A 17632-nucleotide genomic window follows, 5' to 3' on the forward strand; every position below is an offset into this window, starting at 1 on the left:
GATGATTTGGGATGTACTTTATGAAACCCTGTGGGAGCTTAGTGGACTTGGAAGCAGCAGATGCTTTTATCTTCCACAGCTTTTGTAGCATCCATTTGGCTTTTATATTGTTTGATGGCAACAGGAAGGAGTGTATGGTTCTTGGGTTGTTGAAGAGCAGCAACCCAAATGCAAGCTTTTGAAGAGGCAATAATAACTTTTTTTTTTACTCCAGCCATTATACAAAATTAAAAGATTATAACTGCAGAGGCTTGAAAGGATTTGTAACACTTGCTAAAGTGCCTGAACAGTCCCTAAATATTGAAGGTTTATGTCACATCCATTTCTAACTACTAACAGAAGAGTTTTTTCTTTAAATCAATGTTAATACATTTTCTTCATACAGTGTAAATGTGTGTCACTGCGCGTGTGTGTGTGTGTGTTTGTGTGTGTGTTCATCATGGTCCACCTCATTGTCTCTAAACTGCTCTTCCCTCCCTCTGTTCAGATCGAGGCAGTGACACGGACGGTGTCCTGCCCGCCGACTGTCAAGCAGGTCAGAGACTCATGGAGATCCACTGTAAGTTTCACCTGCAGCCTGTGAAACCTGCAGCTAAAAAAAAAACCTTTAAATGATGCACCACACAAAGAAAGAAACATAAAACGATGTTATAGTTAGTTAAAACCGGCTTGAAGTCAAATTGATTACTTAAAGTCAGGAGAATTAATGAATTAGCCTAGCTTGCTAACGTTGACACTGCAATGTCCACCCTGCACACTCAATGCTTTGGTCATCCCACGTTATTCAAAGGAGGGTTTTATTAGTTTATTTGACCTAATCAGTCTCCATGTCAAAAAGGCTTATTTCTAGGGGCCATGTGCATCACACCATCAAAAATCCATACGAAAAACGAATTTCTTCCCCATTTCCCACAATTGTACTTTCTTAAACTGGAGTGTTGACTGTTTTGGAAATTGTTTTCATTTAATATATTTTGTATTTGATGGCCTGAACCAGCACACAAACTTTATAAAAAATAATATTGAGAATAACACAAACGAGGGCCCAAATTAATTAAAATTAAATGTAATTGTAGGTGTAATATTCAGCTTTCCAAACTCATTTCAGCTTTCTAAACTCATTTGATACCTGTCAAATCTAAATCATTGTAAAGCCACTATATTTCATAAAGGTTATAATTTGCGCAAAAGGGCTTGCTTCCCTTAAGGTTAGGCTTTATTGAGACATTGGTTTAACAAAGGTATTAAGAAAGTTACTGCATGTTTGAAGTGGGTCCTTCAGTTCAGAGTGAACAGATTAGTTGATGATTTTATACTTTCAAGACCGAGCAGGTCACAGCGGGTGTGGACAGTTTATTGCTGCTTGAAATGTGTCAAACCTCTAGTTAGTTACTCCTCGAGTAAAATGCTTTGCATGACTTCTATGCAAACCCCTCAGTAGTATCACACTTTGCATATATGAGCGATAGTGATAGCTGAGCTGCTGTAGCACACAAGTGTCCGAACTCTGTTTGATTTGTATAAACTGAGATATCGGTTCTGTGAGAAAAAGATAGGCTAAGGTGATTCACCAGTCTGCCTGTTACTGCGGGTTAGTGGACACTGCTATTACTTGATATTAGGTTTGCACGGTATTGAAAATAACTGACATTGCGATTAATTTCCCCCCTGCGATATATATTGCGATATGAAAACATACAGGAATTGAAGAAAAGACAGTTTTTTTTTGTCCGCAAACCATCCTTTCTTGAACTTTAATGCTATACAATTAGTCTTTTTCTAACTATATTTAACCGGATGAAGGATTTTAGTCAAGGACGTCTGGATCTTAAGTTATCAGAGCAACAAGCTGAGCTAGCTCGGTTAGCAGCGCCGAACTGCCCTGGAGAAACACATGAAACTACTTTGTTCAGTGTTTTTACCTTTAATCACTGGGTGCGTTTGCTTTGGAGATTTGATTGTGATTGGTGGTTTGCTGTGCATGCAGAGCCTGCATGTCACTCACTCAACTACCCCTGACATGAAAGCCGCGCAAGTTTTCCTTTTGTAGCAAGCAGCAAAATAATTGTAACATGACGTGTTTGAGTTAATTTGCCTACTTAATATCACAAGTCCTAAAAAACAATTATTAAAAAAAATATATTAAAAGAAAAATTATTTTAAAAATTGCAGGTCCTGCAATGTGAATATCGAGCATGCGCATATCGCGATTATTGTCACGACACGATATATCGTGTAGCCCTACTTGATATCAAATATAATGAGACCGAACAAAAGACACACTTTTCTCAAAGATTTTAATTGACCTAATACTTTTAATCCAACAGTTTTATTTATAGATTTTTCCTCATTGGAACCATTTATTTGTATTTATTTTTTTATTTTTTTCCACAGACTTTAAATGCTGCATTGACGTTGGTTGCATACTAGTAACATATACAAATATGTGATGTTATATTTTCCGGTGCTTCATATGGTCAGATAACGTTCTTTCACAAAGAAACGTTATGTATTTTGCAACACTCGACTGTTCACTAAGCCCCACCCAATCACTTAATAACTGTTGCTATGCAGATTTACCACACAAGTCATTGGACCTATTGAAACAATCTTTCTTTGGTTTCAAAGAGGTAGACAAAAGATCTATCTGAAATAACAGCTGTGAACATTAACTTCTTTTAGTTACCAGTTCAGTACCAGAAATAGTACCAGTTAAAACATTTATTTTAAATGAATAAAAACATCTGAGGTTGCCCGGAGAGTTATCCTGCAGACGTGCTGTAGAGATGATGAGCACTCATGTCTCTTCTCTGACTAAAAAACAATGAAGAGAATTTTTCACAACTCTGATCTCAGCATTAAAGCAAATAAACAAACAAAACTAAAAGTCACAAGCACTGACCCTGGGCAACGTAGTGTGACTTGTTAGGTCTTAATAAGGCCTGTTGTAGGCCAGTACAGACATGATATATTGTGTTGTAACTGTTATGCAGCTATAAAGCCTCCTAGGATATCAAGTACATCTAATCAGAGCTTTTTGCTAACTGCTTTAGCATGCGAAGAAGCTTGACATAACTAGCATAGAAACATATTCACTTGATGGGGAGGAGTTAAGCGAGCGGTCCAAAGCATGACCGTTATTTTGATGTGCATGTATGGTGTTAACAAATATATGATGTTAAGCTTGGATTTCATTTTGCAGAATTTGAAAATAACTGAATATGTAAGAATGCGACTTTGTATCTGTGGCACCATTTTAAATCAATTTCATGTCCAGTAAAATGTGTATTACCCCCAAATTGTTTTGTGCAATTTCCCCATTAACGCTTGTTTTGTTTGAATAGGTCTTCAGTCTCCTGTGAAAGATTGAACTGTTTCTCCAGCTCTTTTCTAAATGTCTGACTCTGTTTCCTCTGCAGGCTCCTAAGAAGCCGACGACAGTCAAGAAGGAGTCGAAGGAGAAGAGGGAGAGCAACGAGGAGAGCAAGGAGAACCTGAAGGCCAAGTCGGACGACTCTGGAGAGGAGAAAAACGGCGACGATGACTCTCAGAAGAACGGACCCAAGACAAAAAAAGGTAAATATGGATTAAGCAGGTGGCCTGTTTGCATGCTGAAAGAACAAATTGTTAATAATCAAAAGTAGCATGTGCTAATGCGTGCATATTAAAAGTACTTGGTGTAAAAACGGTTATCAAGATTGGTCAAATATTTATTGTAACCCCCAACTTCACTGGCATGTTGTCTTAATCACTTTGACTTTTTAGGAGAAAAGTCTAACCTGTGTCATATTTTTAACCTAAATCCAAAGGTTTTAGGGTTAAATAACAAAGAGCTTTGTTTAAGTTTGAATACATTCCTAATAGTGCCCAAAGTATTACAATGCAATAAATGTAATGAGCAAGTTTTAATACAGCTACCTTTAAAAAAGAAAAAAGAAAAAAGAAAGTTGATCCAGAGCAGGCGACTTAAGCAGGACTCAACGCTAACTTTTAAAAGTAGTTGCCAGGCTGGCAACCAGGCATCAGCTTTTGGTTGCCAAAACTGAAAATACGGTTGCCATTTTTAGTCACCTTATATTTAAAATAATTAAGATACTATACAGTTATACATCAACTTAATAATGAAAATGTGACACAAAAGAATGTTCAAATGCTTTATTACAATAAGTAATTAACACAATTATGTGAAACTTAAGTGGTAGTAAACTTGTCCACCCTCAATTGCTGGTATACAAAATACCAGTAGTGCAGCTGTTGTTAGGTTATCATCAGCCCTTTATATTTCCAGAAACAATACTGGCATACAGAATGTGATGGTGAGGATTTCATCACAGACCACCACTTTCTTTAGCTACCAGTTTAGTTGTGTGTTTTCTGAACTTTTCCATAAGCATATCCCTTTTTACATATTTTGAGGATTAGTCCGTTTTAATTAATTAAAAACATTCCACATCGCCGAGAGATGTATCAATCAGATTAAACATGCAGACGTGCTGTAGAGATGATGAGCACTCATGTCTCTTCTCTGACTAAAAATCAATGAAGAGAATTTTTACAACTCTGATCTCAGCAATGAAGCAAGTAATTACAGATTTAAACCCTTAATTAGGAGCGGCTGACTCATTTTAGAATAAGTGTGTTTGGCTATAGTTTGATGTTAACTCTGAGGGGTTTGAAGCTTGTATGCGCACAAATATTTTTTTCATCTTGCAGTTCCACAAACTAATTCCCCACATTGCTGCTGTCAAAATCTCACAGTGAATAAAGCGTTTTGAGCTTGTTTTGATATTATTCCAGCAGTCGTTTGCATGTCGTTGCTCCTGTAGCAGTGACTCAGCCACAATCTTCGTCTTTTTCCCCCTTTATTCTCTCCCTCCTACCCTACCTCCCTCTCTTTCTCTTCCCTACTCAGTCAGCAGATAGACACAGGGCCACGTCACTTAAACCCGGCCGTCATTTCCTATGACTGCTTGTGTGTTATCTGTCACACACTCACCCACACAAACCCCCCTAAACCAGATAGTGTTTTAACAGCAGAACACTAATGCACCCGCTGGCCGGCAGAGGTACTGCAGAGGCCTTTGTGCTCTTTGACCAACACAAAGACTCAGCACTTTTAGTCACAATTAGTTATGATGAACGTTCTAAAAGCAGTACCCTCAAATAAACAATGACTATCTTTCCCAAACAGTCATCTTGATATGAGGTATTTACAGATCACTAACTTTAAAATACTTGATCAGTTAGCAAAAATGGCTTAAAAGGTGTCAATGCTTTCAAAATACTTGCATTTATTTGCGTTTTTTAAATCTGCTTCTTTAAAATATATATTTATTTTATATTTAAAAAATCACAGTATAATTACCTATAGGCAGTAGGCTTGGGCGGTATCATTTTTTTCCTACCGTCATACCTTGCTGACATCATACCGTGGTATACGGTATATGACGGTATGACTTGGGTCGACTTGAGCGAGGTGTCGTTCGGCGGCAAATAGATGTTTCGAACGGTATATTATATGTTCGGTGTAAAATGCAGCCCGAGCCGTTAGACGCTCGCAAAGTGCCGCGACGTGCGCGCAAGTGCAAAACAAGGGCTGCATACATCACACATTGTGCAAATGGCACATTTTGAGATCGGATACAGGACGCGTTTGTAGATGTCCGACGTTGTTTCCATAGTGAGCTAAGTTAACAATATATCATCATACATAAACATTTTCCGGGAGTAAATACTTGACTTATTGAATAAAGTTTGCTATATTCACTAACTAGTTTGGCAATATTATTCCGTGCATGTGTTAAAAACCTTATTTCCATTTGATTAATTGGATTACTCACGTGAATGTTTAGCACGTTAATGCTTTCGTTTTTAAAACCGTCCGACCTCGACTACAAAACCATCAACCAGTTGCATAGGATTAAAAAATGTCAACACTCACTCACCCCGTCTTAAACATTCCCAAAGAAGTGCCTCTGTCTCTCGTTGTGCTGGATGAAGTCACTGGCGACGAGTAAACCCAAAATAGTCCCAAACAGGCGCAGAGGCATTTTTCTTTTTTATTAGTTGTCCGAGTTCGGGGCCGGCAAATGCTGCCGCCATCTTGCTCAGCTCAGCTCTGTGCTGAGCTCTGAGAGCGGAAAAGACGGACTGCCCTCCCCTGCCCTCTGCTGGCGCGTGCTGTGCATTACAACCAATGTCGTTCCTGTCAAAACTCCGTGTCAGTGTAATAGAATGAAACGCATCTGTGATTTGGCACACAGTCTGTGACGTCACGGTATTGAAAATCATACCAACGGGATTTCGAAATACCCTGGTATACCGTAATACCGCCCAAGCCTAATAGGCAGCAATTTTTGCCTGCCTGAGAGAAATCTTAAATTGTTGCGGTAAAAAATAATCCTAAAGAACAGTGCCCCGTTTTTAGCTTACTTGTATATTTCCAAAACATTTGGTTAAAATGAGAAATAACAATTATTATTATGACAAATAAATGATTGAGGTGATGACTACAGACACCTTCCTCAATACGGCTGAATTAGTGTCTAAATGACAAATGTTTGCTAACGGTGTTAACTCTTTCTGTCGTTACAAATAGGAAACAAGCAGAAATGGGTTCCCCTGATGATCGAGGTGAAGTCCGAGGGTCCCAGGGAGCGTTCGGCCTCCAGGAACAACAGCCGGCAGAACGAAAACCCCCGTCTGCCCCCCAACGCCAGGAACGACCTCAGAGGTCAGTGTGTTCAGGTCACTTTCTGCAGTACAGATGCTCTTACAGAAGTCTGACAAAGGCAGTACTGAAACAATAAACAACACATTCTTTAGTAGCTATTTTTCCTAGTCTTTGTCTGCAGTGCAGACTTTTCAATCAAATCTGACCTGCAGACGTGCTGAAGAAGTGATGAGATCTTCATGTCTCTTCTCTGAAGAACATCAATGAAGATAACCTTTCACAACTCTGATCTCAGCACTTAAGCAAACCAATACAACTGAAATAACCTTACCTAGCTGGTTCAACACGAAGATTTAAATGCCAGGAGATATTGTCTCTAGTTTTACTGTTTGACTTGTGACAGCAGATTTAAATTGGTTGTACAGGATATGTCGGTATAACTGCATCTGCTTGATCTATCGGAGACATTACTGCTTTAGCTGGTTGAGACGGTGTGCATGACTCAGCAGCAGGATGTGGACCGATCTGCTTCTGCTTTGATAACCCTGCTCTTTAAATGTACATTTATCAAGGAAAGGAAGTGTGTGTGTAGCATAGAGGAGATTCTATCTTGATATGCAAGATTTCAAGTTAAAAGTAACCTTCTTTTGATGAAAATCAGCAATAGTTATGCAGACAATTCTGCCAAAACGATTTGACAGTGGTTTTATTCTACTGTGCTGCTGTGTTTGTGCTAAAGGCTGTTTGTTTCCCTGCAGACTGGCACAGTCAAAAATACGAGCGGGAGTGGCGTGACGACCACGACGAGGTGTCCAGCGTGAAGAGCGAGGGAGCACCTTTCCGAGGAGGGTTCAGAGGTCGAGGACGTGGAAGAGGGAGAGGCCGGGGGAGAGGCAGAGGAAGAGGTATGTGTGGGGGGTTTTCTTCATACTTATAGAAACAAATGTTAAATAGAACTGAGTAATACAACAATAGATGTAAAAAAAAGTAACTTTCTTTTCTTTTCTTTTTTTTTTTTTTTTTTAAATATGGAGGTTAGAATTTCCTCATTTTGTGTGCGTTGGTTAGGAGTAGAGACTTTCTTTAGTACCATTTTAGTTACTCGACAGTGTAACAAATGATAAAGAATGTGTCATTTTGATGTTGACACTCAAACATTAAGAATGTAGAGTGAGATAAGGTAAGATGGATAAGGTTTGTACGAACTGACACACAGGATGAAAAGTCATATACGCATAAGCTTAGTAGTTAGCTTATGGCTATTTTTGTTAAACATAATCAAATAAAAATGTCTCTTACCTCATTTGGAGATGTATGGGTCAAATGTAGCCTTCAGGCGTGCTGTAGAGATGATGAGATCTTCATGTCTCTTCTCTGACTAAACATCAATGAAGATACTCTGCACAACTCTGATCTCAGCATTTAAGCAAGTACGTTTTCATAGCCACAGGATAGCTCAGTGATTAGTGCTCGGACTGCCAGGTCTGCAGATCATCAAGCACTGTCTCCCCCCTCTGTCCCCCCTTTCAATGCTGCATCTACAAATAAAGGCACTCTCTGGCCTGATTTAAAAAAAAAAAAAATTGTTTTCGGTCTCTCAAATATGGAGATTTGGATGTCAAATAAAACTAATTATTAATATAGGAAATAATTGGTGGATTAATGGCTACAATAAGTTCAATCAATTACAGCCCTGAAGTTGTATTGTTCAGCAGTCATAATGAATGGTATTGTAATTCCCTACAAACAGTGGGGTTAATATGTTAATATCTTACTGGTAAGAAAAAACGTTTAGAAGGACCATCACAGTTTCTTGCAATCAGACACATGACACTGTTGCTTTTGAATGGTTAAAGATATGAAACAACAAGTTGTGGCTTTGGGAAGCTATAACTGGTACATGCTGTGCAGCTGAAGGGCAATAACTTCCCTGGATTAAACAAACAAGCTGCAATGTGTATTCATACATTTCACCTACTGCAGACTAAAGCTTCATAGCACACAGACATGAGAGTAGCATCAATGTATCAGCATCAATCAATGTATTTTAAACCTGACATATTCTGTTTTGGTAATGTTTTGGCTGACTCTGCTCTCAAACTGGGTGGTTGGCTACCCTCGCTGGCCCCACGGAGGGTACAGAGAAAACAGAAAGTGCAATAACAAGCAGTGAGTGTTGGAAAGAGTTGAGGCATGTTGGATCCAGCAGCAGAAGCGGGTTTCCCCGAAGGCCTGTTAGTTTTGGCAGGTTCTCTTCCCTCGCTGTGTTTCACTCTCTTTTTATACACATTGTCTTTTCTTACTCTATTCCCTCTTCTTTATTTTCCTATTAATGGTCTCGATTTTCACCCTCCTCTTTCACAAAACCAAGCTCCAGACTGAGATGGTGGAAGCACTTCTTCCTTTTTTATTTTAAGAGGGAAGCCAAGTTTAAAAAAAATAAACAATGAGTAGTTTGAAATAAAGTAATTGTCCATTACGTCCAGCTTAACGTCCCTCCTGTCTCCTTAAGGACGAGCAACTGCATCTCAGAATACAGTAAATATAGTCAATGCCAAATGTATCAGTTTCATTTGAAGGGAATTTTTAAACATCGTTTCAAATATAATAGAACCACATGCAGCATTAGGATTCTTTTGCATGTGGTGATGTGATCATGTGGTATTTTCACTTATAGACAGAATACAGGGCATTTTGTATGTTATATATTTATGGAAACTAAAAAAAATATTTAACGACCACTACTAAATCTGTCTTTTTCTGTCCTTTCAAGGCCACTATGACCACCATTACGGCTACAAGTCCTACGACATGAAAGACGGTTCCTGCGGCCAGAAGTTTGGCAACACGGTGACCTACTACTACGACAACATGAGCAGCAACGACCTTTTCTCCGTGGACCACGACCATCTGAAGGACTACATCAAGAGGCAGATGTAAGTTTGGCTCCTTCTCTTACAGAAGTCAGACAGAGGCAGTGCTGAAACACTGAACATGGGAACAACACGTTCTTTAGTAGTAGCAGGTTTTTGAAGTCTGATATTTTCAGAGCAGATTTCCAATGAAGTCCTACCTGCAGACGTGCTGATGAAGTGATGAGATCTTCATGTCTCTTCTCTGAAGAACATCGATGAAGATAACCTTTCACAACTCTGATCTCAGCATTTAAGCAAACCAATACGTGACAAAGCCATATCTAACTGTGAACAAGTGAACAATCACTGTTCTAATCAAAGTACATTTCAAACTTTATACATATTTATTTGATGAGTTATTGTAGTGTGAAACAGATTAAATCATCTTAACCCAAATCTTTGCTACATCATTTGACCAACTAGAGTTCAGGATACAAGCTTGTCATCTGTTTTGGAAGCTTTTTGAACTCAGTCAAGTTAGAAAAAAGGCCCTAGACGTTATTTAAAGTTCTAAAGGTCCTTGCTGCTTATTAACCTCTGTGGTTATGATTAATCAAATTTTATTTTACATACAACCTCAGATAACATTTTCCAAAACGACTGTCTCCTTCTAAATGAAACCCCTTACCCATCAACAACAGGTCAGCAGTCAGTTTGGCAGATGTAGACACTTCCCCATGTGTTGAGACAGCTGAACTGCAGTAGCATAACATTTTCCTCGTGTGCACTCAGTGCCCCCTTCAGTTTAAATCTCTATCAAGTTACTTGGAGGCTTTGAAATCCTGTCAAATATTCTGCTTCTGATTAGGGGTTCCTTGGGAGGTATTGTTTCAATGTGGCAATGCCTGTTTCCACAAAATGTTTTGAATACTCTTTTCATTTGTTCTGCTCCTGGTCTGACTGGGTTCTCATTTTTCCCTTACTGCTCTCTTGTGCTTCCGTAAAGCAGGGACATTTTAAAGTGAAAGATGTGAGGAGTCGTCTACAAACAGCTGATTTGTGTCCCTGTTCTCCTGCCCCCTTTAGTGAGTACTACTTCAGCCTGGACAACCTGGAGCGGGACTTCTTCCTGCGGAGGAAGATGGACCAGGAGGGCTTCCTGCCCCTCAGCCTCGTCGCCAGCTTCCACCGAGTGCAGGCCCTCACCACCGACGTGAACCTCATCTTGGAAGTAAGCACATTTATCACAGTACAGTGACGTTGGAAAACATCATTTTAGCTGTGATGTGGTAAGTGAGTCAAAACTGTCAGAAACTGTTGTTTATCCATAGTTCATTCAATTCAAGTTTTTGATGAGTTGAGTTAAATCAGCTACATTTCAAGTAGAAAAAGCATATAATAGAAACTTTGAATACTGTCAAAATGTAAAAACGTAGCATAATTAAAGCCAACGCACCTCAGATAAAAGCTCTACATTTTAAAGACTAGTTTGATGTTTGGGAAATAAACGTATTCGTCATGTGACAAATGTAATACTTGGCCATTACTTGGCTAATTGTTATTTTTAAATGTTGACTTTTTTATGCATGAAAAAGAGCTATTATGGGTTATTCAGTGTATTCAGTGTGGAACTTTAAATTTGAGATTTCCAATGAAATCCTACCTGCAGACGTGCTGATGAAGTGATGAGATCTTCATGTCTCTTCTCTGAAGAACATCAATGAAGATAACCTTTCACAACTCTGATCTCAGCATTTAAGCAAACCAATACGTGACAAAGCCATATATAACTGTGAACAAACACTGCTCTAATCAAAGTACATTTAAAACTTTATACATATATATTTATTTGATGAGTTATTGTAGTGTGAAACAGATTAAATCATCTTAACCCACATCTTTGCTACATCATTTTACCAAACTAGAGTTCAGGGTACAAGCTTGTCATCTGTTTTGGAAGCTTTTTGAACTCGGTCAAGTTAAAAAAACGTAGTATCATCGAAACCAATGCACCTCAGATACACGCTCTACATTTTAAAGACTAGTTTGATATTTGGTAAATAAACGTATTCGACATGTGACAAATTCAATACTTGGCCATTACTTGGATATTTATTTTTACACTTTGGCTTTTGTGTGCATGAAAACAAGCTATTATGGTTATCCACTGTTCTTTACGAGGTGTTGGTGGAACATTAAAGGATTTTTTTTATGAAAGAAAATGTATCTCCTTAATGCCATTTATGAAAATGTGAGGTCATGCTTGAGACGCACTGAACACAAACGTATTACTTCATATCCTTTGACATACGATCGATCCTTCATGCGGTACCGTATCTCTGTTGTTAATGCTCAGACTAACTGACCCATCGTCTCTCCTAACAGGCTTTAAAGGGCAGTCAGGAAGTGGAGATAATTGACGGGAAGATCCGTCGGAAGGTGGACCCAGAGCAGTGGCCCCTCCCGGGACTGGCCATGCTCAACCAACCCCAAACAGATTTCTCCCAGCTCATCAACTGCGCCGAGTTTATCCCGAGACAGATGCCCGATGAGCCCAGAGGTGAGCTGTCTGATCTACTCTTAAACTCTTAATGAAACTGAAATTTGGATTAAAAAAAGAAAATCAAGTTTAGTTTTTCTCGATTCTGCTTTAACAATTTGCCTCAATCTGAAATCAAGTCAGTACAGTACCGTAATTTTCGGACTATAAGCCGCGCCTTTTCCCCCATTTTTCGACGCTGCGGCTTATATAACGGTGCGGCTAATCTATGGATTTTTACAGCTAACGGCCACTAGGGGACCTCCTAAATCTATGGATTTTACAGGTAACAGTCCACCACCATTAACTCTATGGGCTCTAGGGCCGGTCCGCGGACCCCCAACTTTAAGCGGCGGGCTCCAGCAGGAAAAGCTGGAGGCCGGAAAAGAGTGAGACAGGTAGCGCGCAAAAGTAAAAGTGGAACCGAGAGTGGTACGAGAGACAGAACGAGAGCAAGACAGACAGACATTACGAGAGCGAGACAGTTTGTCCCCGTACCACTGGTTGAAAACCACTGCTGTAGATCACTGCCGGCACGTGCGCTGGGAGCGCACCGTTTAAGTTTGAAAGTTGAAAAGTTTGTGTGTCTGAAACGCTATGTGATACAGTACAGTTTACACAGCACATGTTCTGTAGCTACTATTGCACTAAATGCTAACACTTGAATACGTTATGCCAATATGCAACTTGTTTGTTGAAATGTTAATAAATGGGAGCTTCCTCAAACAGCCATCTCTTTCCCGACAATCCCCTCTGTGCACGAACCCTTACATATGGTAATGAAACATTAAAACACCTGCGGCTTATAGTCCAGTGCGGCTTATATATGTACACATCATTCCATTTAGTTGCTGCGGCTAATATTCAGGTGCGCCTTATAGTCCGGAAATTACGGTATTTGTTTTTAAGCAACAAAAATATAAAGACTTGAAGTAATCATATGAAATGTTCTGTTTGCTGCAGGCTCTCCCAGGTCCTCAACACCGGTGAGGAAACACAGCAAGACTGATTTAGACACCTCCAACCTCAAGACGATGCCCAAGGGCCTCTCCGCCAGCCTCCCCGACCTGGACTCCGAGTGCTGGATCGAGGTCAAGAAGAGGCCCAGACCCTCCCCAGCCAGACCCAAGGCCAGCGCAGAGAAGGTGAGGGTCCGCGTCATTCACTCATAACATTGTTCCATCCAAGTTTCCATTGTTTGGTTTCACATTGACCATAATGCTTTTTGGCCACTTGCCAGCAAAAGCTTGTTTGTAATGTAACAAAAGAGTGCCTATTAACTTTATAAAGAAATCATTTTTTTTTTTAAAACATCTCAAGAAGTCATAATTTAGTTCTGATAATTCAATTTGCACCAATATTAAAACGGTCTACTTTTTCTCAAAAGAAATAGATAGTTTAAAGGTTTTCTCCTACCTGCAGACGTGCTGATGAAGTGATGAGATCTTCATGTCTCTTCTCTGAAGAACATCAATGAAGATAACCTTTCACAACTCTGATCTCAGCATTTAAGCAAACCAATTAAACAAATTGTCATATCTAACTGGGATCAAGTGAACAAACACTAATCACAGTACATTTAAAACTTGACAGAATTTATTGTAAATCCTGATTTAAAACACTGATGATTTGAGCAGATAAGTTGCAGAAATATAAAGAAATCTTAACATTTCAAAACATGTCAAGAAGTCATTATTTAGTTCTGATTGTTTTAATATTGGTGCAAATTGAATAGTCTACTTTTCCTCAAAAGAAATAGATCATTTAAAGTTTTTTTTAAAGAAAGAAACACACTGATGCTGGCATGAAGCCATTGAGTATTGTTTACACAGCAAATTAATTCCATTTTCCCATTCAGACTTTTTTAACCACCTCAATAAACATTCAACACAATTTATCCTTTTCTTCTCTTATTTTTTAAAAGTTTTTTCATGATTTTTTAGAAAACTACCAATTATGAGTTAACCTTTTCCTCATGGTATATTTAACTTGTCATGCTGGTATTATTTCCCCATCCATTCACGTCTTCACATGCCTGCTCTCTCCTCCTCCTGTGTGCTCGGTGTTGATTCACTGATGCAGGCCCCCTCGTTGCAGCAGCCCAAGGAAAAGGAGGACTTTGTGCGCTGCCTGCTGCCTCAGCCCGGCTCCTCGCCCTCCCCCGCCACCACAGGAACTAAGGTGAATACGCTTCTTGATCATCATTCCTCTAAAAACAGAAGTTCTGCAACTAATAGTTTCGTCCTCCCTTTTATTATTTTCCTCCATCAGTCTTTTATTGTGGTAATTGCGATACATTGATAAGTTATCTGAACAACAGTTTAAATGCTCAGTTATTCAATTAGCAAGAGCAACACTGGAGAAAAGCAGTAAATCATCACATTTGAAATGTTCAAAAATATTTTTCTTATTGACTAATTGATTATCATATTTATTTGTTTTTTGGGATTTTCTGAGGATCAATTCTGACGATTAAGTCTTTCAGTTTGCACTGTGTATTTGTCATTTCAAATCATCTTATTCTGTTAGCTATTACATTATTTGACATCTTGAAAGTAATCCAATAGGGTGATCAAAAAGTCAAAGCATGTAATTGGCTTCCAACAATGTCTCTAAATGTTTATCTGTGATCAGGACGGAGCGGAGCCGGACGAACCGGAGGAGCTGGACTTCATGTTCGACGAGGAGATGGAGCAGATTGACGGACGGCGCAACACCTTCACCGATTGGTCGGACGATGATACGGACGGCGAGATCGACGACCAAGACGTCAACAAGATCCTGATCGTGACTCAGACGCCGCCCTACCTGAGGAAACACCCGGGGGGCGACCGCACGGGACACCACACCTCGCGCTCCAAGCTGACCTGCGAGCTCGGAAAAGTGATCAACGACGGGCTCTTCTACTACGAGCGGGACCTGTGGGACGACACGTGCGATCCCGAGTACGCCACCATCAAGGTGAGCTCCTTCTGCGCGGTTAACCTACGATTTATTATTTACTGTCACGGTTAGGGTCTACGGTTTTATTTTACCATCAACGAGAAGTGGACGGCCCCAACATGTAAAGAAGATGGAACCTTTTCTGCTCCACATTGTGAGAGAATTTGGTTTTTTTTCTTTGTCCCTGTTTAAAAAAAGTCTGAGGAACAGCGGTGAAGCAATATGTAGAGTTTGATTTTGATTATTACAAAAATGATATACTTATATCGAGCCATGCTTTAGTTTAAATAACTTTTTTGATATGACAATCTGTGAGCCTGAAGTAAAAAATTAAACTCCAAAGTCTCATTCGAAGGTTTTCAAATGTTACTTGGCCATTACTTGGCAAATTGTTATTTTTAAATGTTGACTTTTTTATGCATGAAAACGAGCTATTATGGGTTATTCAGTGTTCTTTACGAGGTGTTGGTGGAACTTTAAATTTGAGATTTCCAATGAAATCCTACCTGCAGACGTGCTGATGAAGTGATGAGATCTTCATGTCTCTTCTCTGAAGAACATCAATGAAGATAACCTTTCACAACTCTGATCTCAGCATTTAAGCAAACCAATACGTGACAAAGCCATATCTAACTGTGAACAAACACTGCTCTAATCAAAGTACATTTAAAACTTTATACATATATATTTATTTGATGAGTTATTGTAGTGTGAAACAGATTAAATCATCTTAACCCACATCTTTGCTACATCATTTTACCAAACTAGAGTTCAGGGTACAAGCTTGTCATCTGTTTTGGAAACTTTTTGAACTCGGTCAAGTTAAAAAACGTAGTATCATCGAAACCAATGCACCTCAGATAAAAGCTCTACATTTTAAAGACTAGTTTGATATTTGGGAAATAAACGTATTTGACATGTGAAAAATTCAATACTTGGCCATTACTTGGGGAATTGTTATTTTTACACCTTGGCTTTTGTATGCATGAAAACAAGCTATTATGGTTATCCATGTATGATAACCTTTCACAACTCTGATCTTACATTAAGATTAGACAGTTACATTAATGTCTAAAGAGACAGCCAGAAAATTAGTGTTTTGCTTCAATTAAAAGTTTTGATGTCAGCCCAGGATCTTTGCGTATTCAAAAATAAAAGGCTTGAGTTGTATGAAAAAAACAAATGTGCTTGTGATTAGGCTCCACAAACCACAATAAGTCGGTTTGTGTTGAAACTATTATTTTAAGTTGAGTTTTTTATTTTCTGGTTTTTATTGATAAAAAAGCAGCTATTATTGTGTTGGCGTGAGTTTTGGGACCACATGATCCACCTGGAAACGTATCAAGAGGTCAAGACAATCAAACAACACAGCCTGTAGTGCTCCATATCTCTATCAGGCTCTTCTGACAGCTTCCACCTCAGTCATTGGCAGATTGGAGGTGTTTCTGCCCAAAACCAGAGGTAGATTTAGAGCTTTTTCTGGATATGGAAACCCGACACAATAGAACATTTTTTGTTTTTGTTTTGTTATCATTGCTGCCCATTGTAGCATTGTTGAACTCATTGTGAGGCCTTCACGTGCTCGGCAGCACACGTCCAGCTGCGTGTGGAACAGGGGACGCTTGTTTATAAATAAACCCCACAAACACGGCCTCGGCCTGAGGGGTCGAGGCAACAGGCTACAGGGGGAACAAAGATGGACGCTCAGAGATCTGAAGATTCTTGGTGGAATAAAGGAGAGAGTGTGAGTGTATAATCCAACACACAGACTGGTACATAAGACTAGCTTATAGGAAGGTTTGACATTGAGCTGCTGTTGTTGGAGGAGCAGTACAGTTTTGTTTTTAGGTTCTATAGTTGTGGAAAATTCAGGGTTTTTTGTTGCTGGAACTGAACTGGTTGAGTTACTCGTGTCAGAACAGTGAGGGCCGCAACATGAAGCTGAAAAGAGTGTTTTTGGCAGCCATGTTTTGCTGCTGCATCACAATCTCCAGATTACTGCAGATAAGGTCCGTTGAAAAGAATACATTTTAACATTTTCCTCAATGTTCCAGGTTATTTATTTATTGCTTTATTTTTCCTTGTATAATTGTGAAAGAGCTTCGGTCTCAGTACAGTTTGGTTTTTTGGAGGGATGTATTTTGTTTTAAATTCTGTGAAAATCTTTTTTTATGTTTTGCTTACAGTGTATTAATATCTTAATCCTTATTGTCCCTCCTTGAGAAATATTTTTATTTAAATAAAAAGCTATATTGACATGACACACATGAACTCTTGTTTTTCTCTGTTTTACAGCAAGAGGTGGAGAACTTCAAGAAGGTCCACCTGATCAGCCGCGAACAGTTTGACGGCCTGACTCCCGAACCCCCTATCGACCCCAAGCAGGAGGTCCCTCCTGCCCCCCCCAAACCCCAGCAGAGTAAGTACACAAAAACACAAAGAAAATGACTTTATTTATATGTTTTTATCACATACTATGGTATTTCTTTAAGAAGGAAATTGTATTAACATACTACACTATATTTGTTGTACTCTTTTATGGCTTATTCAATTATGTTTCTTGTAACATACTATACCATTTATTTTTAAATAAATGTATGACATTGTTGAGGCATATTACTT

At 39.1% G+C, this 17632-nt stretch overlaps 1 protein-coding gene across 2 annotated transcripts in view; it reads left to right on the forward strand.

Moving 5' to 3' along the window:
* The window catches only part of larp1 (La ribonucleoprotein 1, translational regulator), a 52714-nt gene that overhangs the window by 27725 nt on the left and 7357 nt on the right, over positions 1 to 17632 (forward strand). Inside the window, exons 4-14 of one of the 2 annotated variants that reach the window (XM_079650275.1) lie at positions 488 to 559; positions 3420 to 3576; positions 6599 to 6733; positions 7432 to 7578; positions 9447 to 9609; positions 10615 to 10759; positions 11914 to 12088; positions 13031 to 13212; positions 14150 to 14248; positions 14702 to 15028; positions 17306 to 17429. In XM_079650275.1, the coding sequence (XP_079506401.1) occupies positions 488 to 559; positions 3420 to 3576; positions 6599 to 6733; positions 7432 to 7578; positions 9447 to 9609; positions 10615 to 10759; positions 11914 to 12088; positions 13031 to 13212; positions 14150 to 14248; positions 14702 to 15028; positions 17306 to 17429 (1726 nt within the window). The remainder of the gene's footprint in view (positions 1 to 487; positions 560 to 3419; positions 3577 to 6598; positions 6734 to 7431; positions 7579 to 9446; positions 9610 to 10614; positions 10760 to 11913; positions 12089 to 13030; positions 13213 to 14149; positions 14249 to 14701; positions 15029 to 17305; positions 17430 to 17632) is intronic. The other variant, XM_079650276.1, reaches the window with a different exon arrangement.

Source organism: Notothenia rossii, assembly GCF_949606895.1.
Source record: "Notothenia rossii genome assembly, chromosome: 9".
NCBI classification, from domain to species: Eukaryota; Metazoa; Chordata; class Actinopteri; order Perciformes; family Nototheniidae; genus Notothenia; species Notothenia rossii.